At 37.1% G+C, this 26778-nt stretch overlaps 1 protein-coding gene and 1 long non-coding RNA gene across 4 annotated transcripts in view; one reads left to right on the top strand and one right to left on the bottom strand.

Annotated features, from left to right (window-relative positions):
- NOL4 (nucleolar protein 4) overlaps window positions 1–2338 on the bottom strand; it is a 356931-nt gene extending 354593 nt beyond the window's left edge. Inside the window, exon 1 of one of the 3 annotated variants that reach the window (XM_070627555.1) lies at window positions 387–2338. In XM_070627555.1, coding sequence (XP_070483656.1) covers window positions 387–650 — 264 coding nt within the window. In that variant the 5' untranslated portion in view covers window positions 651–2338. The remainder of the gene's footprint in view (window positions 1–386) is intronic. The other 2 variants (XM_008519936.2, XM_070627565.1) reach the window with 2 other exon arrangements.
- On the top strand, window positions 363–25280 carry LOC139084534 (uncharacterized). Its single transcript, XR_011541980.1, has 3 exons — window positions 363–593; window positions 1891–2146; window positions 24100–25280. It is a non-coding gene; the product is annotated as an uncharacterized lncRNA (long non-coding RNA).
- The last annotated feature ends 1498 nt before the right edge of the window (window positions 25281–26778 follow it).

Here is a 26778-nt window from a genome sequence, read left to right on the forward strand (position 1 = left end):
GGCCTTTATGCGCGGTGGTGGCGGCGGCGGGACACGCGCCAGGCGCTCAGCGAAGGACATGGGACAATGGCCCAGCCCGAGGACGCGGGACGCCGCCCGACCCGGGGATGGAAGCTCCAGCAGCGTGTCCGGGAGCCAGGAGGCGAGGGAGGGCAGCGGGCTCTGGAGGTGCGCTGCCGCTTTAAAATAAAGGACCACAAAGATTCCGCGGTGGGGGAAACGCGCCTGGCTAATGCGAGTGGGGACGACTTGGGGAGGGAGTTGAGAAGGGTGGGGGGCACACGAGCCAACGGTGGCTCACGGCTCTCCCTTTCTCCCCCCCTTTCTCTCCCCTCCCCGCCGGGCTGCTCCGGCAGACAAATAACAGAAGAAGGAGAGTCACTCACCGTGGTCTTGACCGGCACGTAGAGCACTTGCTTGGCGCCGCCGCCGCCCCCGCGGACCTCATCCGGCTGGCCCAGCTGGAAGCCCTTCGATTTGACCCAGAATTTAAATTTGGCGTTGTCCGTGGAGCTCGACTCGGAGCCGTTGAGGAGCTGGACGATCCGTTCGTATTTTTTACGGGTCACCGTCTTGGTCTTGCCTGAGTCCCCGTAAGTCCTGAGGCACCAGTCCTGGAACTGGCGGTACATGTCGCGCTCGCTCTCCATGTTCCCCGCGCCCGGCCGTCGGCCGGATGCTCCCAGCGCACTTCGCACCTGTTCACCCCGGGCTCATGAAAAATGCAGCCCGGGCCGCGACGCAGGGACGCGAGGTCCCGGCCGCCGCCGGAGCCTGCTTCTGGTGGGGGGAGGAATGGGGAGAGGGGAGGAGGGTCCAGTCGGGCACCAGCAATCACTGCCCTGTGCGACCAAGTCTCTGCTTCATTGGTAATTGCAACGGACGTCTTGGACGCTTTTCTCGCTCTCTTACAGATGGGTCTCTTTAATATTGTGTGACTAGGACCATCCCAACAGCATCTGGCCCAGAGGAGCTGGGTTTTGAATAATTAAAATCCCATTCCTTGGTTTATTAAAAATCCGAATATTGACTTGGGGTGGTCCCTCGATGCCTCGCCCCGGGGCTGTGTCCGGGGCAGGGCAGGTGGAGCGCAGCGCCGCCTCCTCGCGAGCGCCCCAGAAGCTTCCCTGGCCGCTCGCCCCGCGGTCCAGGAGCGAGGGCTGCGCCTCTCTCGAAAGCAGCCGCTCGGCCGAGCGCCTGCGAGCCCCGAAGGGCACCCGGGACCCGGGCTCTGCTTCCTCCAGGGTCCTGTTCCGCTTCGGCCTTCCCTGCGTGGGGCGTTAAAGGACTACAAAGAGAGAAAGTTCTTACCTGTCATGTTGTTAAGCCTATCAAATCCTGCTACACAGGAATTTTTTTAAGGTATATTTAAAACGGCTTAAAATGTCATTTCTTCAGATGCATTTAGGCTAAATTCCGGCCCCGCAGGTAGGCTCCAGGAGTTGTCTCAGAATTAGCAAAGCATTCATGGAGCTTTGGCCATAGTTGTATAGGATAGACTGTGGTACCCCAAACAGATATCCGTTCTTGGGGGATGTGGGTAAACGAAGGCAGGCCGCTGGCAACGGGTCTCCCGGATAATGATGGGGTCCCCGGACAGGACTCCTCTGGTTTCTGCTGAACTGGGTACAAGACATAGAAGTAAGTTTATGATACAGATGCAGAAAGCCCTTTGCATGAAATTGAAACGTAGAGAGATATCATTTTCCCCTTGCTTGGTTACAGTTTGCAGTTCACACGGGAGGTTTCGGATGTCTATTTTCCCCCTGCCACGTCATGGACACCCCCTCCGCTGCTCAGAGTAGCCAAATATGAGTTCCTCTGGACGATTTTCTCAAGCAAATGAAATCAGCGGTGCCTTCATTCAGGATTTCCATCCGTTTGTTACAGAGCTGGAAATAGGGGAGTTCCCATCCTCCTCGCGCTGAGATTGCGGCCGCTCCTCTTTATTCTACTCTCTGCGGAGGCCCGCGCCCGTCCCGGGAGGCGGCTCTGCCGGCAAGGCGGCCCGACCAGTGCCCGGCGCCTGGTCCGCGTCCTAGCCCACCTTCGCCCCTGGTCGTCGTCTCCAAGACGAAAGCCCGGAGTAGGAACGCCGAGTGTTCGTACCCACTGCGCTGCAGCTGGTCCTGGCACTTGCAAAATGGTCAGTGGCTCCTGCTCGGCCAGGCTGAGTGTGTGCGTGTGTGTGAGCCAGGGCGCGAGGGTGTGCGGTGTGCGGGGGGTGCGCTGTGTGTGCGCGCGTCTCCGGGAAGGTCTCGCGGCGGCTGGAGCCGGGACTGACAGCCCGGGCGGAGCGCGAGCAGCTCCACACACTAAACCTCTCGCCTCTCCCCTCACCCCCCCCCACCCCTCCCACTCCCCTCTCCTCCCACCCCCCCCCCCGGCCCCTTCCAAGCTCTCTGATTGGCCAATGGGACAAAAGTTTCTGTGGAGACGGCTGGGCGCTGACGTCACGGGCAGAATTGTCCCATTTAGGGATCCCGGGGGCAGTGCGCATGCTGCAGGCTGCAGGTTAGAGGCAGGAGGAGGTAGCAGCGGGCCCGGCGGCAGCCAGGTGGCGGAAAGGAGCACTCAGCATCCAGGTGGGGGGACGACTCCAGCAGGGTTTCCATGGAGATTCCTCTGGGTCTAGCCTAAAAACAGCAGATCAGCTGACACCATTAGCTCAGGACCTAATTACTGCTTATTGGAGCAACAAATGAGGGAGAGGGCCAGCTGCAAAGGAAGAGTTTTTATTCCCCCCTCCCCATCTCCTCCTTTCTCCCCTCAGTCGCTCTTGAGTCCCGGGTGAATTCTCATTAACTTGCAAGATTCCTGCAACAACAGCTCCCCTTCTCTAGAGGCCACCCTGACTGCTTTTATTCTCTTATTTCCTTCTTTTGTATCAAAAAAAAAAAAAATGCTAAAATAAGTCAGTTGTCCTGAGTCCTTAAATTTTTGCCCAATAAATGTTAGAACAGTAGAGCTCAGAGAGTACACTGTCCAATGAAAATCACAAGAGGATCTAATCTAAGGGGGGGGGATCTCTTTCAGTTTATTGAACTAGGTATTTACCTTTAGGCCTTTCACCTTTAAAAACATTTCATATCTTAAATACATAAATATTTGGAACAAGCGATTGGACAGAATATTTTGAGTCACCCTTGGAAGTGCGATATACCTCGCAGTAACACTCTGTTAAAAGTTTCCATGTGGAATCAGAGATAGAGGATGATGCCACGTTGGGAGATTCAGATTTTGTTGTATATTGGTCATGTTTCCTAGAAGATTCTGGAAGTGTAGTTGGTCCTAGGGTGGTCATTCATTCAAGTATAAGCTGGTTCTATAGAGTTTACTTTCTCTTATGGTTATAACTTAATTCGCAATTCGGAATTCCTTTTGGTAGCGCTTTCATCTGAAAAGTCAACCCATCTCCTTTCAGCCTCATTCAGGTACTTTCAGACCCATGTAGCCTTCCTTCCTTGACTACTCAAGTTAAAATAATGTCTCTCTAAACTCCTCTGGACAGTGTCTTTCAAACTTCTTTGTAACTTTTTCTCATAGTAAGACATACTTTTTACTTTGGCATACAGTGCATACATACATCTGTCCTCCAAAAATTTTATGAAAAAATATATTTTATTATATTATTACATGTAATATGCATTGATATTTGCCATTTTCCTTCTATTTATTATTATTATTATTATTATTTGGTAAAGTATGGTCCTAACTCAATAAATTTATTTTATGATCTGGCAAAGGATGACTGGCAACCTATAGTTTGGAAAACGTTGTTTTAGATCATAAGAACTACATCACTCCTTGTACTATATTTATATATTCATGTGAGCATATTTTGTTGTTTAGATAGAATCTTGATTGGAAGACCCTTGAGAATTTGTATTTTCTTGTTTTCCAAGTAACTCCAGCACAATGAACAATGAATATAACAGGTGCTTAATAAATACATGTTGAGTTAGTTAATCAATAAAGGAAGGAGAAAGAGAAGAAGGGAAGGAAGGAAGAAACACGCAGGCATGATCTTTGGCCATCCCTGTTGGCTTTTGCTGAGTGGTATTTGGACGAAGTTGGTCCGTTGGTCCCCACTTAAGAAAATGCCAGGATCTTACCACATACATATGTCATTATATTTATTATACTTGACACTTATGTATGGAAATTAGAGTAGTTTAGACATAAAGAACTCACAGAATACAAGAGAGGATGTCATCAACCCCCAGCTGTGTTAACTAGACTTAGTGTATAGGCAAAAAAGAAAAAACCCCACAAAAATTGAGAGATCATACAAGATCTAAAAAGAACGAAGAAGTAAAATATTAACTATTGAAAGAATATTCACACTGGACTAAAAAATCGAGAGTCCTAGGATTTTAAGGACGAGGATTCTCGGGGGCCTTTGGATTCTCTTGTCTCCAGTGGAACCCCAAGTATGCTCTTCTCTGTACTGTACTTATTATTAATTGTGCAGGCTGGGTCAACATCTTTTGCCATATCTTTCCTACCTAGGAGCATGGCACTTGACAAAATCTAAAATCTGCTTCAGCAACTTGCTCTGGACTCATTTCTCTCCTCTACTTTTTAACTTCTGTCATGCCAGGTCTTCCCAGCTCCACCTGGAGATGATACTCTCCTTTAGCTATCTGATTAATTTGAACAGGCTGCCTAGAATTTAATCTGGCATTTCCCCCAAGACGCTTTCTTTAGAGTTGCCTCTCTACAGAGCATCTCTCTCCAAAAAGTGACTCTTCACCCCCATATCTGAACACTAATCCCTAACCCCAGCCCAGGGTCGTGCCTGCCATTTATAGGGAGAGGAGGTCAGAAATTGTTATATCATAAAATTATATTTTAGTGAGAAATAATCCAAATTTTGAGCTATAATCAACATGATTTTGTTATGAAAGTAAAATTTCTTCTAACTTCATGGTCAGTTTGTGTATGACATTTTAAAAAATCTGGAAAATCTTGCATTTTAGTATCAATCACAAACATTCATGTGAGGTTACATTTTCATCAGCAAAATGTTACAGTGCAAAACACAAATAATCTTTAATCTTAAAGATTCAAAGAATAAACAAGACTATTCATTCATCCACATAATTATACTTTCATTCCACAAATATTTACTCAGCACCAATTACTCTGATAGGCTTTAGGGTTAAATTAGTTGACAATACATACATATATATATATATATATATATATATATATATATATGGTCCTCGTCTAATGGAACTTAAATTTTTCTAAGGCAAACAGATAATAAACAAGGAACTAAGTAATTAGCACCTGAGATAAGTGCTAGGAGGGAAAAAAAACTGTGCTATAATAAAAAGCAATGGCAGACTGGAGGAACTCAGCAACTCAGGGAAGATCTCTCTGAGTAGGTAACATTTATCATGAGACCTGAAGCATAAAAGGAGTCAGCCATATGGAGAGCCAGGAAGGAGAACTATAGGCACAGCATAAAGCTTCTAAAGCAAGAGTTCTCAGCATGTTTGAAGAATAGAAAGAAGGCTGGTGCAACAGGAGCTTGTTGAACTTGAAAGAGAGAGATAGGCTATGAGGTCTGAGTAGTCTTCTGCAGCCAGATCTTTTACGACAGTACCTGCCGTGGTAAAGAGTTTGCATTTTATTATCGGTCCAGTGGAGAATCAATAAAGCAGGAGAATCATGTAATATGAGGTGCATTTTCATGTTTCACTGGCCACTTTGAGGAGAAAGGATTGGAAGGAGGCAAACATGGAAGCAAGACCAGTTAAGAAACTACAGTAGTGGTAGTAGCTTAGGTGAAATGTTATGGTTATGGATTAGAAAGGTAATGGTCCAGGTAGAGAGAGAGAAGTGATAGATTGAAGATGTGTTTCAAAGATAGAAGAAGGCTTGCTGATGAGTTGCACAAGGCAGGTGAGGGAAAAGATTGAGTCAAGGATGACCATATGGCTTTTGGCTTTAGTAGTATGGCTAATGAGGCCATTGTCTTAGAGAGGGGAGTTTGAGAAAGGAACAGATTGAGAGTTGGAGGCTGAGGTAGGAGCAGAAGTAGGTTGGAGTGGAGAAGCAGGAAGAAAATTTAATTTCAAAGAAGTTAAATTTGAAATACGAGGGGAGTTGTTCATGTAGACATTTGAATATAGAAGCTTGAACTACAGAGAAAAGTCTGAGCTGGAGATATAAATATGGGAAATTTAAAGCTGTAGGAATGAAGGGCATTACCACTACCCACAATCCTCCATCCCCCAAAAGGGAAGGCCTCCATCTTTTGGTATTGATTTTGTATACACTAATCCCCTATGACTTAAATAGAATGTCATGTACTGAACAGCAGAAGTTGGCTTTTATTGTTATAACACTGATAATGGGAAAGCCTGAGACAAAGAGCAAAGCCATTTGGATCAATCCTTGACTAGACTCTTATGAGTTCCGAAATTTATATTGCCTTAAAATCATTTAAAATTTAAAAATGAAAGATTGAAGGCATTGGTTAGACCTATTCTACATTACATCAGGACCTGGAGATGTGCTAAAATAGGAATCTAAAATTTGAGGTTGGCTTGTAAGCAAATCTGTCATTGAAGGGATCCCGTAGAGACTTTGCCCGTTAGTTGAGTCAGTAAGAGAACTTGAAGCCCATAGCTAGACTAGAGATTGTGATGGATGGTACTCGCCAGTTTGAATCCTGAAAGTTCTGAACATCTTTATGCAATTAGGTGCTTGACAGTCTATTAATAACTCTTCCAAGGAAAAGAAATTTGTAAAGGAAGCAAATGGCCAACTCAGTCAGCAACTTGATTACCATATAGCATGGTAACTTGTTAAAATGAAACAAAGTTGAAGCAGAAGTGTATAGCTTGTGCAGATAGGGAAATTTGGGACTACATAAAGACTGTCACAAATCTGGTTTTATTAGTTGACTTCTATTCTATTGACTCTTCTCCCAAATAATTTTGAAAAGAGCCTGTCTTTAGTATGCTATAGTTATCCTTTGGTTGAGAAAAGAAACGCTTTTGAGAGAGTTTAAATATTGTCCTGATCTTTATCACCGTCATTACTAAGACATAGAAAAACGTTCCTTTTTATTTGTAAGCTATAGTATCAGTATCCTTATTCCACTTTCTCACCAAAATAAAAAAGATTAGAGATTTAATGTTTCTTGTTTGGCCCCAGATTGACTGCTATTTATGTTTGGTATGATCATCATTAAATGTGATGCATTGGTCAGAAGTTAATTTCTGTAAATACCTAAGTGTGCAAATTAAGAACAAATTATATTTGTCTGGTGGACTTGCTGAGTTTCCCTTCAATTCCTGCCTTTAACATCTCTGTATGAGCAAGTCTATGGCACAGCCAGTTCCTGCATTTTGACAGCCACATATGGATTAATTCAACATTCATCCACCCAACATTTTCATCTAGCTGTTAGAACTATGACGAAGTCCAAAGTTAACAGTCTGATGTTCATGTCCCTTGTAACAGAGAAGAAAATACATTTTTTTTCTGGCCCCAAATATTGCTTTATTTCCCACTAGCCATATGGCTTATCTTTTCTTCCAAAATATATGTCTTAAAACAGTAATCCACATATTCATCTTCAACCCAGTGGACAGTACTATTGTAGAATTTCTACATTATTTTTAGAATAGTTATTTTGTCATGGAAAATAAAAACTCTTTGGGGAAGAGGAAGCAACCTACCTCTGCCCAACTCCCATTATACTTTACCATATTTCCAGGTTTTGCTCTGATTTCTCTTGAGTGAACCAATTAATATCTTACCATCATCATCTAGCCCTTATATCTTATTTATAATACATTATTAGTCATTGTAGGACATTTTTTTAACTTGCAGGATAAAAGTGACAAGAACAGACAGAGATTTCTTGGCTAAAACCACAGACTCTAGAAATAGTTTTCACAGGGGAGATATCTGAGTTCAAACATCAGAATCTGTAAAATAGCTGTAACAATGCTAAAATACTGTCCTTTGCACAAAAGGGAAGCTGAAGAAATAACTACCTCTAGTTTCCCTGGGACTGTACTAATAGTCATTGAAAAGCAAAGCAGAAAAAAAGTTTTAGATTTCCCTTTTCTTTTCTCTTTTAAAAAGAACTTCTTCCAAGTCTTTAAGAAACTCTTTAATTAGACTTCTTGATCAAAAAGCAGAGTAACCATTTTAGAGGTTCCAAAAATTTAAGTTCTTTTTATACTATATATTGAGTCTTGAAGATGAGTTAACTTTTGAAAAATGAAGTGTTCATCTTATGTGCAAAAATACCTCTTAGGCAATTCAATTTAAACTGTCCACTTTGGTGATCTTGCTAGCCTGGAAAAGCAGAGCACCAACTTGGAGGTGACATACTTCCATTTACCTTAATGAATTGTGAATTGTAGATTGACCTAATCTTCAAGGCAGAGTTTTACACATTTATGCATAATGTACAAATTGTCTAATATATCACGCAACACAGTTTATTAAGAACAACCTCACTAGGTACAATGAAGCTATGAGCCAATCAAACCTTTAAGACTCATTTTTAGCCGTTAATTTGTAATTCAGTGTGATAATTGGAACAAACTGCCACATACGAGGGGAAGATAGAGCAGCTCCTTGAAGATCAGTGGTAATAAATGGTTTACAAAGACAGCTACGTTTCTGCTTATGTTTATGTGCATATGTGTTCTTGTAGAAATACAAGTATAGGGATCACCCTGTGACCCAGTGGTTAAAGTCCCACACTTTCTGCTTTGGTGGCCTAGATTCCGATCCCAGGCACAGACCTACTCCAGTTGTCAGCCATGCTGTGGCAGCCACCAAATACAAAATAAAGGAAGATTGGCACAGATGTTAGCTCAGGGCTAATCTTCCTCATGGAAAGAAAAAGAGGAAGATTGGCAGTAGATGTTAGCTCAGGGTGAATCTTTCTCAGAAACAAAACAAAACAAAATAAATATACAAGAATTTTGAAATAGCAATAGTCCTTGAAATTCCAAGTTTTCTTTCACTCAAATAAAATCATCTGAGCATACCATTTTGTTGGAGTATTAAATTTACTAATCCCAAATAAAATGAAGTAATGTCATGCCTTATACTTTTTTAAATTGTTTCAAAATATTCATATGATCATTATTTTCTGAAATAGCAGAAAACGATGTCATTTATAGGTATCAATCAGTTCATTAAGAAATATATAGAGATGATATTGGTTGACTTTCCTATTAATACCCATCAAAGTAAAGGCATAATATTGATTTATACATTTTAAGAATAAAATTAATGTGGATATCTGCTTCTCGTGCTATGGCTGACTACAGACTCAAAAAGGCCCTTCTTCAAGAAAATAATTCAAGGATGCATAATGAGTAGGTTTGATTGCATGAATGGGCTCACAGAATGTGGAGAAAGCATCTCACTCACCCTCAAAAAAAGGTTTATTAAAATCTAATCAGTGAGCAGTCAACACACCCAAGGGGCTAGATTATCTTATGAGTAAAATCAACATCAACATTATGGTTGGAAGACTGAGCACTAGATAAGCAGCACACTGCTGGAGCTGTGCCTGAAGCTGCCGTGTTAAGGCAGAGACACTTGAAGGGTGCTAAAATAGTTATGAGGATGGCCTTGCCATCCAGCTTATAGTAACAGTACATATAAATTCTCTGGAAGGGAAACATCCACAATTTGAGTAATCAGGCTTGTCTCAGATTAAGATCAACCGAATATGAACATACAATTAGAAATGTCCAAAAACAAGAAAAGCAACTATCATCTATGAAAGCCAGCACAAGTAACAAAACAAAACTAAACCTTCAAAGATTTTTATTCAAAAATAGACAAAACTAACCTAGGGTAGTAGAAGTCAAGATAGTAGTTACTTTGGTTGCACCGATTGGTAGAGGACTCTAACAGGGTTTCTAAAATACTAGTAACATTCTGTTTCCTAATCTATGTGCTAATTACACAAGTGGTTCACTTTGTGAAAATCCATTGCATTATATACTTATTATTAGTGTACTTTTCCTCATGTATGTTAATCTTCAATTAAGAAGTTTACTTTTAGGAAGGAATAAACATGAAGACTCTAGAGCAATTACTAACAATGTTTTTTAAAACTATAATTGATGTTCTAAGAGTAGAGGTAAAATCGGATCATAGAAAATGCTTAATTCAAACCAGAGAAGACAGAGAAAGAGGGAAGAAAAAGAAACAAAGAAAAATACAACAAATAAAAAACAGATACAAACATGATAGATATGAATCCAATGATATCAATATAATCACTTGCAATGTGAATGGTCTAAATATGCCAGTTAAAACACAGAGATTGTCAGAGTGAAAAACAAAATAAGGCTCAACTATATGTTGTCTACAAGAAACAGAGTTTAAATATAAGAATTCATGTTGATTAAAAGTAAAAGAATAGAGGGGTCGGCCCCAACGCCTAGTGGTTAAGTTCAGCATGCTCCACTTTGGTGGCCTGGGTTCAGTTCCCAGGCGTGGACCTACACACCACTCATCAGCAGCCATGCTGTGGTGGCAACCCACAATCAAAATAGAGGAAGATGGACAACAGATGTTAACTCAGGGTGAATCTTCCTCAGCCAAAAAAAGTAAAGGAATGGAGAAAGATGTACCATATTAACGTAATCAAAAGAAAAATGATCAACTATGTTAATTTCAAACAAGCAGACTTCAGAATAATAAAAATCATCAGGGATAAAGAGGGACATATATAATGATAAAGTTATCAGTTCTCCAATTAGACATAACAATCCTTAATATGTACCTAACACCAAAATATGTCAGGCAAAAACTGATAGAACTGCAAGAAGTAAAATAAATCCACTGTTATACTTGAGACTTCAGCATCTCTCTGCCGCTATTGCTAGATAAAGCAGGCATAAAAATCAGTGTAGATATACATGGCCTGAACAGCATTATCAGTCAACTTGACCTGTGTGACATTTATAGAACATTCCATCCAACAGCAGCAGAATGCACATTCATCTCAAGCTCACATGGAAAAGGTATACCACATTCTGGGCCAAATGACAAAACCCACAAATTTATAAGAATAGAAATTATACAAAAACTATGTCTTCAGACCATATAGAATTAAACTAGAAATTGATAACAGAAAGATAGCTGGAAAAAATCCCTAAATTTTGGAGACTAAACAAAATACTTAACACAAGTTAAAGAAAAATTCTTGGGAGAAATTTTTAAAATATTTTTAACTGAAGATAAAATTACATCTTATCAAAGCCCTGGAATGCAGCAAAAGCAGTGCATAGAGGGAAATTTATAACATTAAACATATATATTTGAAAAGAGGAAAAATCTAAAGACAGTGACCTACTTTCTACCTTAGAAAATTAAGAAAGAAGAGCAAATTAAGCCAAAACAACAAGAAGAAAGGACATATTACAAAATTAGGGAAGAAATCAATGAAATTGAAAATAGGAAAACAGTAGAGAAAAATCAACAGAACCAAAAACTGGTTCCCCAGAAAATGTAATAAAAGCAATAAACCTCCAGCAGATGAACCAAGAAAAATACAGTCACGTGTCACATAATGACATTTCAGTCAACAACGAACTGCATATATGATGGTAGCCCAATAAGATTAGTACCATATAGACTAGGTGTGCAGTAGGCTATACCATCTAGGTCTGCATAAATACACTCTATGTTGTTCGCATAATGATGAAATCACCTAACAACACATTTCTCAGAACATATCCCTATCATTAAGTGACACGTGACTGTAGAGAGAATACACAAATTACCATATTCAGAAATGAAAGGTCACTACTACTTAACACACAGATATTAAAAGGATAATAAGGGAATACTATGAACAACCCTGTGCCCATACATTTGATAACTTAGTTAAAATGGACCAATTCCTTGAAAGACAGAAACTACCAAAACTCACACAAGGAAAAATAGATAATCTGAATAGACCTATATCTATTAAGGAAATTGAATCAATAATTAATAACCTTCCAAAAAAGAAAGCACCAGTCCCCGATGGTTTCACTGGTAAATTCTACTGAATTCTACCATATAAAGGAGAAATGATCCCAACTCTACAATTGCTTCGAAAAACTAGAAAAAGAGGGAACAGTTCCTAATTCATTCTATGAGGCTGTCATTACCTTAATACTAAAACTAGATAAAGACATCTGAGGAAGGAAAAACTACAGAGCAATGTCTCTCATAAACATGAATGTAAATATCCTCAACAAAATGTTAGCAAATCACATACAACAATATATTAAAAAAAATTATACACCCTGACCAAGTGGGATTTATTCCAGATATAGAAGCCTGGTTCAACATTTGAAAATCAATTATTGTTATAAAATTAATTAGATGTTATCACATCAAGAGACTGATAATTAACACAGACCAAACATTTGACAAAACCCAACACTCATTCATGATAAAAACTCTCAGCTAACTTGGAATAAATGGAGCTTCCTCAGCTTGATAAAGAACATCTACAAAACCCCTAAAACTAGCCTCATACTTAACGGTGAGAAATTGAACACTTTTTCCCAAACTTTTAGGACAAGGCAAGAATGCCCCGTCTCACCACTCCTATTCAACATTGTATTGTAAGTCCTAGCTAGTTCAATAAGACTTAAAAAAAGAAAAGAAAAGAAAATATAAGGTACACAGTTTAAGAAGGAAGAAATAAAACTATCTTTTTCACAGAGGCATGATTGTCTATGCAGAAAACCCTAAATGGTATACAAACCGAAACTCCTGGAATAAATAAGAAATTATAGCAAGATTGTAAGATACAAGGTCAATATACAAGAGTCAATTGCTCCTATAAAGCAGCAATGAAGACTTTTAATTTGAAATTTTTAAAAATACCATTTATAATAGAATCAAAATCCTATGACATGCTTAGGTATATATCTAACAAAATATATATAGGATCTACATGCAGAAAAGTACAAAACTCTTGAGTTATTTTGTAGAAATTAACAAATTGTAAAATTTATATGGAAAGGCAAAAGACTGAGAATAGCCAACAGTATAATGAAGAAGGAGAATAAAGATGTAGGAAACACAAGACTCAATTTTAATACTTATTATAAAGCCACAGTAATCAAGACAACATGGCATTGGCCAAGGAAGAGACATATTAGCAGAATCGAGACCCCAGAAATGTACCCAAGCAAATATACTGACAGAAGAGCAAAGGCAATTTAATGGAGAAAAGATATTCTTTTCAGCAAATAGTGCTGGAACAATTTAATATTTATAGGAAAAAAAAAGAATCTAAACACAGAATTTACATTTTGCTTAAAAAGTAACTCAAAAAATATGATACAACTTTATGTAAAACCTAAAACTATAAATCTTCTAGAAAAAACAAAGGAGAAAATCTATGTGACATTCAATTAGGCAGAGAGTTTTCAGATACAACACTAAAAGCATAATCCATGAAAGAAAAATGTAATTTAGACTTTATTAAAAATAAAAACTTCTGCTCTGTGAAAAACACTGTTAATAGAGTGAAAAGACAAGCCACAGACTGGGTGAAAATATTTGCAAAACACATATCTGATAGAGGACTTGTATCCAAAATATAAAAAGAATTATTAAAACTCAGCAATAAGAAAACAATCCAATTAAAAGATGGACCAAAAAATTTAATTGTACATCTCACCCAAGAAGGTAAACATATGGCTAATATACACATGAAAAGATGCTCAACATCTTTTGTCATTAGTGAGTTGTTAATTGAAACTCAATAAGACATCACTACACACCTATTAGAATGGCTAAATAAAAAAATCTGGCGATACCGATTGCTGAAGAGGATGCGGAGAAACAGGAATTCTTGTTTATTGCTGGTGGGATTGCAATGGTACAATCACTTTGAAAGACAGTTTGGCAGTTTCTTACAAAGCAAAATAGGTTTGCCATATAATCCAGCAATTGCACTCTTAGGTTTCTACCCAACTGATCTGAAAATTTATGTCCACGCAAAAGACTACTTGCGAAAATTTATACCAGCTTTATCACCAAAAACTGGGAGTAACCAAGAGTCCTTCAATAGGTGATTGGGTATACAAATTGTGATACATCTATACAATGGAATATTGTTCACAAATAAAAGAAATGAATTATTTTTTCATTTCATAAATAAACATCTCTACAATGGAATATTGTTCAGAAATGAAAATAAATCTTAAATGCATACTGCCAAGTGAAAGTCATTCTGAAAAGATTACATACTGTCTCTCCCTAATTATATGACATTATAGAACAGGCAAAATGATAGAGACAGTAAAAAGATCAGTAGTTTCCTGGTGTTTGGAGGGGGGATGTTTGAATAAGTGAAGAAAAGGGAGTTTTTTTAGCAATGGTAAAACTATTCACTATGATAGTATAATAGTGAATACAAGACACTATACCTTTGTCAAAACTCATAGAATTTAGGTTCACTAAATTAATGTATGCAAATTTTAAATCATTGTGGAAGTCAAGAGATCCAAGGATGGAATGCAGATGATAAAACCAACAAATCTAACATTTGTGTTAACAAGCGTCTGAGTGTAGTCTCACTGAAAGGGAAAGAGATACCAAACTAAGAAAGCTTTTAAATTAGTAGAGTCTGCGAAACTAAAGGCAAAAGAAAATTTATCCAGGTGATAAACATGTTGAGGGTAAGGTTTAACAATTCTGATACTTCTGTACAGATATACCTGAAGTGAAGAATTGAGTAAATGGATGTCAGGTGGTTGGAGCCAGATCTCTCACCGTGGGTGTGGGAGTTTTCAGATGAGCAAAGGGAGAAGGCTAGAATGACCTGTATGTTAGGATTAGTGGGTTTAGAGTTGGAGACATCAGTATGAACTCATGTTTAACTTAATATAGTTATAGATGTTTGCATATGGAAAGATGTATGTACACAAGTTAGTATATACACATATGTATTTCCTTGCTCTGTTATTTGAGAGGGCCTAGAATAACAACACCCCAGTAGTAATGAGCATACCTAACACCCACGTCTTGGTTTTTAATACCTTTCTAAAATAGAAGGAACCAGGGCTTCTTAGAAAAATGGCTGTTTATTGGACTGAGGCAAGAAATATAAAAAATGAGCCTAGAGCATCTTATAATGCCAGAAAGTAAGTGCAAAAACAAAAGAACGCAAAATAACAATAACAACAAAAAAACGAAGATAAGGTATGTCGGGGGATACAGGAGCTAACTGTAAAAGCTCCCAAGGGCCAAAGCTGGAAAACCTGAGCAACCAGTAAGGTGCTTTGTGCAGTAACGTACCCTATGCTTTGTGAATGAATGAACTAAGGACATCTTCTAAATTACCTCCATCACTCCACTGTCAATAAACTGCAGCTCTTATAAGGATAGAAGAACACAATTGTCTTTCCAGTGCTCGCCATCATTACAAAGAGTTCTTTAAACAACAAATGCTGTTTATATTGTCCTTGAACACCATAAGAATCCTAGAATGACACACAGACCTGAGAAGACTTTAGATACATAAAAGTGAAGAAAAATTAAAAATCGTCATCATCACAACAAAACTAAAAAGAAAAATCAATACTCTTTGTCCATCACCTATTCTAAAAAGGCTCGCTTCAGGGTAAAGGAAGGTCATTCCAAGGCACCATGATGCAAGGTCAATGCCTGAGTCAGAATCAAACTTGCCTTTTTAAGACTTTCAGTGGAAAATCCCCATTTCCTTTCTACTACATAGTATTTTCACTTGAGGTCTGTTTCAAGCCTTTGAAGAATGAAAGGCAAAACCTATCTCTCAGTCACTTAATGCAGAGATTACTGAGAAATATAGTGGGTTCCCAAAGGAAAAGAGAAATTTCTCTAAAAGAAGATTTTAAGTTGATTAAAACAATGACAACAAGAAGCACGTTTCAGATGTATGCCACCATGCATCTACCCTGAGATCATTAATGCATAACTCTCCCATCTGAATAGATGGGTAAAAGAGCTGATACTTATTCTCAGTCTACGTATATGACACAATCATATCCAAATGTTCTACAACAGTCAGTCCCTACTGCTTTCATTGTTTTCCTCAGATGTCACTCCATAGAACATATTCCAGATCCTGAGATACAGAATCATCAGTTTGAATTTCGTGGAATCCCCTGCCGTCTAAACAGTCTGGTGGTTTACACTCTGTGGTATATTTACAGCTGTTTCTATACAGACTCCAGAAGTATTAAATTAGAAATAAATACCAGAACTATAGCACCAAAATAAAAATATTTGTGAATATCTCTAACAAAATATGTACACGATCGATATGTGAAAAACTACAAAACTCTGATGAAAGTAATCAAAGTAGATATTAACAAATGGAATGATATCCTATGTTTATGGATTGGAAGACTTACTATTATTAAAATGTCAATTCTTCCCAACCTGACCTATAGATTCTATATAATCCCAATCAAAATCCCCATAAGATGTTTTGTAGATATCAGCAAGCTGATTCTAAAATTTGTATAGGACATCAAAGGAAATAGAATAACCACACAGTATTAAAGAACAAAGTTGGAGGACTTAACATTGTCTAATTTTAAGACTTGTTGTAAAACCACAATAATCAAGACAGCATGCCATTGGTGAAAGAATAGACATGTAGATCGATGGAACAAAACAGAGAACCCAGAAATAGATCCAAACAAAATATAATCAACTGACTTTTGCAAAGGTGCAAAGACAATTCAATGGAGAAAGGTAGTCTTTTCAAGACGTGGTGCTGGAACAATTGAATGTCCGTAGGCATGAACCTAGACACAGACCTTACTTTATACAAAAATTAACTCAAAATGGATCTTTCCATTCCACTATCTTTCTTTTATTGATGTCTAATTTAATTCCATGTGGTCTGAGGACATACTTTGTATGATTTCTATACTTTTAACTTTGTAAAGAGTGTTTTATGGTCCAGAACATACTCTATCTTGGTAAGTGTTCCACATGAGCTTGTAAAGAATGTGCATTCTGCTGTTGTTGGATGGAGCGTTCTAAAAATGTTGCTTAGATCCAGATGATTGATGGTGTTCTGAAGGTCATCTATCTTCTTCGTGTTTTATGCCTGCTCTTTCTATCAGTTACTGAGAGAGGGATGTTGAAGTATGCAACAATAATAGTGGATTTGTCAATCTTTCCTTCAGTTCTCTCAGTTTTAGCCTCATGTATTTGGAGACTGTCAGCTGTAAACACATTAGTTATTGACCCCTTTACCATTATCTAATGCCCCTCTTTATCTCTGATCATTTTTCTTGCTTTGATATGTGCTTTGTCTAAAATTAATATTAGGACCTTAGCTTTCTTTTGATTAGTGTTAGGATGGTGTATCTTTCTCTGTCCCTTTACTTTTAATATATCTGCACCTTTGTATTTAAAGTGGGTTTCTTGTAGACAACATGTAGTTGGGTCTTGTTTTCTTATCCACTCTGACAATTTCTGTCTTTTGATTGGTGTATTTGGACATTCACATTTACAGTGATTAATGATGTAGGGGTATTAATAGCTACCCTGTTTTTGTTTTCTATTCATTGCATTTGTTTTTTGTGTCTTCCTCCATCTCTTTTTGGGTCTTCTTTAGTTTTAATTGAACATTTTATGATTTAATTTTATCTCCTCTCTCAATGTGCCAATTATACTCCTTTTAAAAATTTTTATTGTTGACCTAGTATTCACAATATACATTTTAAACTACCTTCAAATAAGACTACACCACTTCATGAGCAATGGAATTATCTTGGTATCTTGGAGTATGATTAGTTTCTTCCTCCCATCACTTGTAACATTGCTGTCATTCATTTCCTGTATCCATATGCTAAAATAACTCAATAAATTGTACTGTTATTGCTTTAAACAATTGTTGTCTTTTAGATCAATTAAAAATAAGACAAGGAAAGTATTTCATTTTGCCTGCATTTATTCCTCCTCCAGTAGTCTTTATGTAGATCTGAGTTTCTAACCTATATTATTTTCCTTCTCTGTGAAGAATTTCTTTTAACATTTCTTTCAAGGAATGTCTACTCGTGATGAATTCTCTCAATTCTTGTGTATCTGAGAAAGTCTTTCTCCTCTACTTTTGATTGACAATTTTGCTGGATACAGAATTCTAGGTTGGTAGATTTTTTCCTTTTTTCTTTAAAAATTTTATTCCTCCACGGTCTTCTGCTTGCTTGATTTTTGACAAGAAGTTTTCTATAATTCTTATCCCCATTACTCTATAGATTAGGTATGTTTTCCCCCTCTGGCTATTTTCAAGATATTCTCTTCATCTTTGGTTTTCTGCAGTTTGAATATGATGTGCTTACCTATGTATGGGGATTCCTGTCTGTTTATTTGTTGGATTTATTCTACTTGGTGTTCTCTGAGCCTCCTTCCTCCTGGATCTGTGGTTTGTTGATTCTATAGACATGTCTTCAAAATCAATGATTCTTCCCTTGACACGTCTAGTCCAGTGATGACCCAGCCAAGGCCTCCTTCACTTTTGGTACAGCATTTTTTATTTCTAACATTTCCTTGTGCATCTTTCCTAGAGTTTCCATCTCTCTGCTTGCATTTCTCTTCTTGAAAGTTTTCTACTTTTTTCCATTAGAGCACTTAACATGTTCATCATAGTTATATTAATTTCATGTCTGATTATTCCAACATCTGTCATATCTGAGTCTGGTTCTAATGATTGCTTTAAATCTTCTGACTGAAATTTTTTTTCTTGCCTTTTGACTTGTCTTGGAATTTTTTGTTGAAAGCTGCACGTGTTGTATCAGGTACTAAGGACTGAGGTAAATAGGCCTTTAAAGGGTGAATTTCTGGTCATCTGAGTAGAGGTCAGGCTATGTTTAATATTTTGTGTAGCTGCAGGAGTCAAAGGCTTCATAATTCTCTAACATCTTTGTTTTATCTCCCTCCTTCCTCCTCCTCAGAGATAGTCTGTGTTTGCAATTCACTCAGCTGTAATCATTGCTATTATATCAGAGCCCTGAGCATGGTAGGAAGCTGTAGGTGAGGGGCCATATTATAATTTTTTAATTAAATCTCAGTGTTTTACTCAGCTTGTGTCTCCAGGCTGTGATCATCAAAAGTGTTTTCCAGTAGCATAGCTTTTTATTTCCTCTTGCCACCTTCTCCCTTCCCTGGCTGCAGCATTCTCAATCTATTTCCTTGAAGCTCTGGCCCATATTGACTGTTTTTTCTCTTTTGGGTGAGATAGGAAGACTAAAGGGTGCTGGAGTTAGGGAGCAACCGTTCCCCAAGCTGGGATAAAGCTCTGGCAAGGTCTTATACCTGGGAGAATAGGCCTTTGTTTTGAAGGAGGCTTTGGGCATGTTTCACAATGATTACTCTTACTCTCAGCTGCCAGAGCATTAAGGATATCTTTCTTGGATCTCATCTTGGTGAGATTATTAGAGGGAAAGACCAGGAGAGTGTGGAAGATCACCTAAGACTGTGGCCCCTTTGACTTTCTCACTCTCAAACTAGTCCACATTCAGCCTCTAGTAATTCATCAAAATTACTATTTAAGTGTTTCTACCACTTTATGGTTCCAGTGGCTTCTGTTCCAATTATCAAATCTTACTTGTATGTGACTGAGATGTGTCTGTCTCTCCATATTTCTGGCTGATGGTTTGTCCTGCTGCCTCAGTTCTATGATGAGTCTAAGAAAAGTCATTTGATGTTTAGTTTGTCCAGCTTTCTCTTGTTGTAAGGACAGGAGTGATGATTTCCAAATACAGTACATGTCAGACCTTGTCTTAGTCCAGTTGGGCAGCTATAACAGAATACTACAAACTGGGTAGCTTATAAACAACAAACCTTTATTTCTCACCATTCTAGAAGCTGGGAATTCCAAGATCAAGGTGCCAGCATGGTTATGCTCTCATGAGGGTCCTCTTTCTGGCTCATAGCTGGGACCTTCTCACCATATCCTCACATGGTGGAGGAGGCTAGGGATCTCTCTGGAGCTTCTTTTATATGACACTAATCATATTCAAAAAGGTTCCACTCTTGTGACTTAAGCACCTCCCAAAGGCCCCACCTACTAATACTATGACCCTGGGCATTAGAATTTCATGACGGCAATGAAAATAGTTTGTAGTTTTGCAATATCTATATTGTAGATTAGCAACTGTGTTAAAATGAGCCTTTTATTGGTCTTTATATTTAACTATATACACTAGAAACAATAGAGATGTAGTGACAAATTAATCCTACAATTTCAAACTATTATCTAGAACAGTGTTTGTCAAAGTGTGGTCCCAGGACTAGCAATGTTAGCCATACCTGGAAATTTGTTAGAAATGCAAATTCTTAGTCCCCATCTCAGACCTACTGACTCAGAAACTCAGGAGGATGGAGCCAAAAAGCCCTGCAGGTGCTTCTGATACTATCTCAAGTTTGAAAACCTCTGATCAACACTAAATTATAATCACAATTGTAACTGGAATACAGTTATAATTTTCTAATTAAATTGTCTGTTAGCTTGGTACCTGTTGTAAGATACTCAATTAGTCATTGTTAATGATTCTATTACTCTGGAGATTATCTCAAGCAGTCACAAAATGAGTTCCTAAAATCATACAAGGTTTGAATGTGTGAAAATAGAATGGCAAATTTACAAGTTTTATGTCTTATTGGGATTGGAAGGGAAGGCTCCATTTTATAGGATAAAATATTTTTTAATTATTTTTAATTTAATTGTTTTTTTTTAAACTTTTCATCTTGAAGTAATGTTATGCTTGCAAAAGTAGTACAAAGAATTTCAATATGCCCTTCAGCCAGCTAACTCAACAGTTAACATTTTATATAACCATAGTGAAATGATCAAAACCAAATAATTGAAACTACTATTAAATAGTCTGCAAACTTTATTCAAATTTCACCAATTGTCCCATTAATGTCCTTCTTCTAACCAAAGATTTAACCCAGGATTGTACACTGCTTTTAGTTGCCATGTCTCCTTAATTTCCCCTAATCTTGGACAGTTCTTTGTTTCCTTGCTCATTGTAACCTTGAAACTTTTGAAGTGTGCAGTCAGCCAGTGATTTACATTCTTCATTTTAGGTTTGTCTGACATTTTCTTGTGCTTAAATTCAAGTTATGCATTTTTGCAAGAATACCATTGAAATGATATTAAGCCCTTCTCAGTTCATTTTATCAATATATTACTGGTGCTGTTATCTTTGATCATTTGGTTAAGGTGATGTCTGCCTGATTTATCCATATAAAGTTATTATTTTCTCCTTTATAGTTAATAATATATATTACTATTATATATTATTATATATCATATGTATTATTAATTATATATATGTAATTGCATTCATATTAATTATAATATATTTAATTATATTTCATGTATTTATATATTTTATGTAGTTATAACATGCAATTATAATAATAAATTCATTACAATTTAATTATAATATACTACAATATCTATTTATAATGTATATAATAGTAAATTAATTATGATTATAATGTTATATATTAGATATAGTTAACAATAATCTTATGGGAGGATACTTTGAAATTATGGAAACATTCTGTTTCCCATGATACTTGGCCCATTAATTTTAGGATACATTGATGATTCTTGCCTGCAACAATTATTAGCATGGTATTCACCAAATGGTGATTTCTTTTTTTAATTCCATCATTTATTCTCCATTTGTTAATGGGAATCCCACTATAATGAAGAGCTATCCTTTACCCGCCTTTAATTTTGTATTCAATTTTATATTTATACCAGTATAAGCTCATAAAAATTTATTTTATTGTATGGGTTATACTCCATCACTATCATCATTATTTATTTTCTTCCTCAAGCTGTCCCACATGTAGCCACTAGGAACTCCAAGTTGGCTCCAGTATCTTTTCAACACACTGTCATCATTTTTTGAGCATTTGCTTACTTTTTGACACCACTCCTTATTCCACGTTCATTTTGTACTTTCTCTATCTTGACCCTGGAATCAGTCATCTCTCCAAAAAGCACTGGCTTATTTTATTAAAGAATGGTATTTAAAAACTAAGATCTGGGCCTTGGGTATGCTCATTGCTACTAAGTTATCCTTGCTTCTAGGCCCTCTCAATGGAGAGAGCTAAGAAATATATGTATACACACTTACACACATCAATCATGCATCTACGCCTATTTCTATATCTATCTAGGTTTATATATATACACATGAAATCATAGTTAATATTGACACCTCCACTTCTAATCCAACATCACATGGTTGATTCTCACTAGAATCCTTTCCTTATTTTTAACTACTTTCCATTAAAAAAAAAAAAGAAAGGGGGGAGCTGACTCAGTGATGTAGTGGTTAAGTTCATACTCTCCTTTGGCGGCCTAGGGTTCACAAGTTTGGATGCCAGGCATGGACGTACACAGTGCTCATCAAGCTGTGCTGTGGTGGCATCCCACACACAAAAATAGAAGAAAATTGGTATAGAGGTTAGCTCAGCAACAATCTTCCTCAAGCATAAAGAGGAAGATTGGCAACAGGTGTTAGCCCATGACCAATCTTCCTCACAAAAAGAAAAAAAAGAAATCTGGATCTCATTATCCACATTATATTTATTTTCTCAGTCCCAGAATACACCTAAAGTAGTTTCAGAATTTCTAACACATACCTCTGTGGAAAAAAATTAAAATAAATTACAATCTAAAATAGAGTATTCATGTGCAGTGCATTTAGACAAACATATTGTAAAGTCCTTAATATTTTGCATTTAGACAGTTGTGTATTTCCAGAATTTTGTATTGCTATTTAATATATAGTTGAATATCTTCAGCACAATGCGCATCCATTCAGGTCTAAAAATTTCCACTTTTAGCACCCAGTTATTAAAGATCATATTATTATAGATTGTTAAAGCTGTATTTACTTTTCTGTTTTTTCTCTCATTTTTATTTAGAAAAGAGAACAAATTGCAATAGCATATAAACTCCACAAGGGTGGGGATTTTGTTTTTTGGTTTTCTGGTTTTCTTTTTCTACGGTAGCCCTAGGACTGGAAGAGAACTTGGCATATACTGGCCAATAGCTAAAAACTGGTTGACTAGAGTATCCAAATAATTATACAGACATTTGTATAACAATGGCAATTCTGCCAAAATTAAGCTGTTGGTGGAAAAGCAATCACCACTAGGTGACAGTATAAAACATTCATACCTTAACTCATATACAAATGTTCAAAATTGGCCCTTGAAAGCAAAGTTAGGGATGTCACTATGTAACACACATAGCTTGACTTATGAAAATCTAGTGGTACGTATATAAGAAAAGCATTAAATCAAATGTAGAAGCCTACTAAGTGCTCATCTGTGATAACAGAGTGAAGGTTTTAGGAATAATAGTTCTGTTAGAAAAAATGGATTGGGTGTCAGAGAGCTTGGCGGGCAGGAGATGAGTAGCAGAAAAAGCAGAGAATGAGCTGGAAGCTGCTAAAGCCGCAGGGACAGTATTAAGGTATGCATTCACCAAGGATGACCTGAGGATTCTTATAGTGAATGAAGTTGTAAGTCATTGCCAAGCTGAATAATGAAGCAACATGTAGGAAACGTTGGTAATATTTGTCTCTTTTTTAAGAAATGAGGATACTGATATGAGTGCTTATCTATCACACAGCTCTTCTGCTTCCAGAAGCCCTGCTTTTGCTCACTACTTCAACCACCTTGCTGCTCCTAAATTCTTAGTAAAGATAAATATTGAATTTGAAATAGTGCCTAAAATTGCCCCAATTTGGGGCTTTTAAAAACTCCTAGGAAAACCAGCCTAGTAGCTGATTTTGTTTTGATCTAAAAATTATTTGTGAAGTTATTTTTGCATAAGAATGTTGACCTTTACACAATTATGTGAATTAGAATATGTGAATTGCATGCCCACCTCTTAATAAATGAGAGTTCTTACAGCTGGTCACTGTTTCAATGAGAAATTAAAAGCATGAGGTGAGACTAAAGCTTTCTTTCACCTCAAAATGTTCCTTCGTTAGTGGAAACACAGAATCTATTTGAATAAAGTGTTTAACCTAGAATTCTGCTTTCCAGATATTCCTGGAGAAAAGATATGACTTCACTGCAATTTGAAATTTCTTTCCCTTGAAGGCTCCAAGTGCATCTGCTGAATTATAAAGAAGAGTAAGAAGACACATAAAATATATTGTTTGGATTTATTTTGCTCCATTAGTCTCTTGTAGGGTAAAATTGATTGTTTTATGGAAGTTAATCTCTTACAAATTAAATATGATTTTAATTAAACATCTCTAAGAGTCAAAGGCTAATTGTCAGGCAAAATTTGAAGTAGAAAATAACCAGAAACTCATTATTTTAGGTTCTCCATTGTTAAACCTCATTGTGTTTGTCTTGACTAAGCTTTTGACTATCATAAAAGTTATTTACCTTTTTCTGACATGATCATGTACTTGGAATTTAAAAGAATATTTGAATTTTACCCTTCTAGCAGAGAACTTAGAATTTTCATACAATAGTTATAGACATTCGGTAGAGTAATACCTAAAGACAAATTTTATTAGGAAAATTTCTAAATATAACGTTTATTAATTTTTCTCATTATTCTTCCATTAATTGCTATATTTTTAATAATTACACATCCTTGTTAGTAGAGAATTAAGAAACAAAAGATAGCAAAGGCTCTCATGTGAAAAAATATTCCAAAGTGGAATAAAATATCATTTGTTCATAATAAAAGGAGTTCAATTTCTAGGTAAATAAATACAAGTACATTCAATATTGTGTAATTTTGCTACTTTGAAATAACAAATAAAAAGAATAACATACTAACAAATGTGATAAATAAATGGAAATGTATTTATTGAAATATTGATATTAAGTAATCATAAACCCATGCTTTGACATATTTCATGTACTCCATGATATAGTTACAACATATTCCAGTAAACTACAGTCTTTATGGAAACATTAACTTAATGCTTTGTAAAAAAGTAAGTTCACACACTGGGTTTTGACAATTTATTTTTTGAAGGACACAGCAAGTTACTAAAAATAATTGGATAAATGATAAAGCAAGACTATCAGTAACAATTAAAAATAAAATTATATTTATGTATTATGTGCTATGGGTATATTTTAAAGTACACATCCAGAAAAACACTCCAAAGTACTAATCAAGTAAAAAGTCTGGATTAAAAAGAAATTCCTCAAAGCTTTAACTTGCTATATCCAATGTTTAGAATAAACAATTGTTCGAATTTTGCCATGTATGTATATATGTATTTGTAGGTATATATGTATACATGTGTATGTGTGTTTGTGTGTGTGTGTGTATATATATATATATACATATATATATACACACACGTATTCTGACTCATTTGAAAGTGAGCTTCAGGCATGATAACATTTTATCACTAAATATTTTTGCATGCATCTGCTAAGAATAGGAATTGCTTCCACATTTTTACAACACTGTGATGGTTAATTTTATGTGTCTGCTTGGCTGGGCCACAGTACCCAGACATTAGGTCAAATATTGTTCTGGATGTCTCTCTAAGGGTGTTTTTGAATGAGATTTACATTTAAATAAGTAGACCTTGATGGGAAAAATGGGTGAAAACGATCAAAATGGAAAAAGAAAAAGAAATAAAGATAAACAGTTCTAAGAGTAATAGAGAAAAAGCATAGAACAGATCAAACAATATAAGATTTGGAAAAATCGTATGATAAAATAGAAGACAGAATTTACTGGATGATTTTTTAGTGATGTCAACAGGATGTGTGCCCTGGTGGTAAGGCAGTGTGTCCAAGGGCTGAAATAGCCTTGCTATGCCAGGCTCAGCCTGCATGGTTCAACTTGCATCGCCTGTCTTCCTTCCATATTCTCTGCCTCTAAATCCTCTTCATGGGAGCACCCTACTGAAAATGAACCGACAACAGTAATCTTCATAATCATGTCAATAAAATAGGGGAAACCATATTTGTGCCTTGTAAATTCATCAGTGCTTCACTTTGCTAGAAAGCTATTTCAGTAAACATATCAAAACTAGCATGTTGACTTTTACTCTTCAAAAATGCAGCTCTTTAAATGTGGCTCCAAGTGTGATTTCTATCTCCTCATTCTTAACCTACCTCTCACATTTTGTTCTCAATGTCAGTAAAAATTCAAAAAGAAAAAAATCCATTGTATTTTTCTCTAATACTCCTGCATTTTCAACATGTCTTGCCGACACTCAATGCCTGCAGGCAGGCATATCTGTGTATGTATATGCACACATTTGATGCCCACGACACACGTATTTGGGATCATGTTCCTAAGCCGCACAGCTTATCTTCCAATGATAATTGCTATAGTGTCTTAGTCTGTTTGAGTTGCTATAGCAAATTACCAAAAACTGTGTGGCTTATAAACAATAGAAATTTATTTCTCACAGTTTTGGAGGCTAGAAGTCTGAGACCAGGGTGCCAGCATAGTTGGATGAGGACTGTCTTCCAGATGGTAGATTGCCATCTTCTCATTGTATCATATGACAGAAAGACAGCAAGAGAGCTCTCTAGAGTCCCTTTTGTAAGGGCACTAATCCCATTCATAAGGGCTCCATCTTCATGATTTAGTAATCTCCCAAAGGTCCCACCTCCTAATACCATAAAAAAAATCAGTAGACTTTGAATAAAGTAGATTACCCTCTGTAATGTGGGTGGGTCTCATCCACTCAGTTGAAGGCCTAACTAAAGCAAAAGGCTGACCTCCCT

This window comes from Equus przewalskii, chromosome 7 (genome assembly GCF_037783145.1).
Source record: "Equus przewalskii isolate Varuska chromosome 7, EquPr2, whole genome shotgun sequence".
NCBI lineage: Eukaryota > Metazoa > Chordata > Mammalia > Perissodactyla > Equidae > Equus > Equus przewalskii.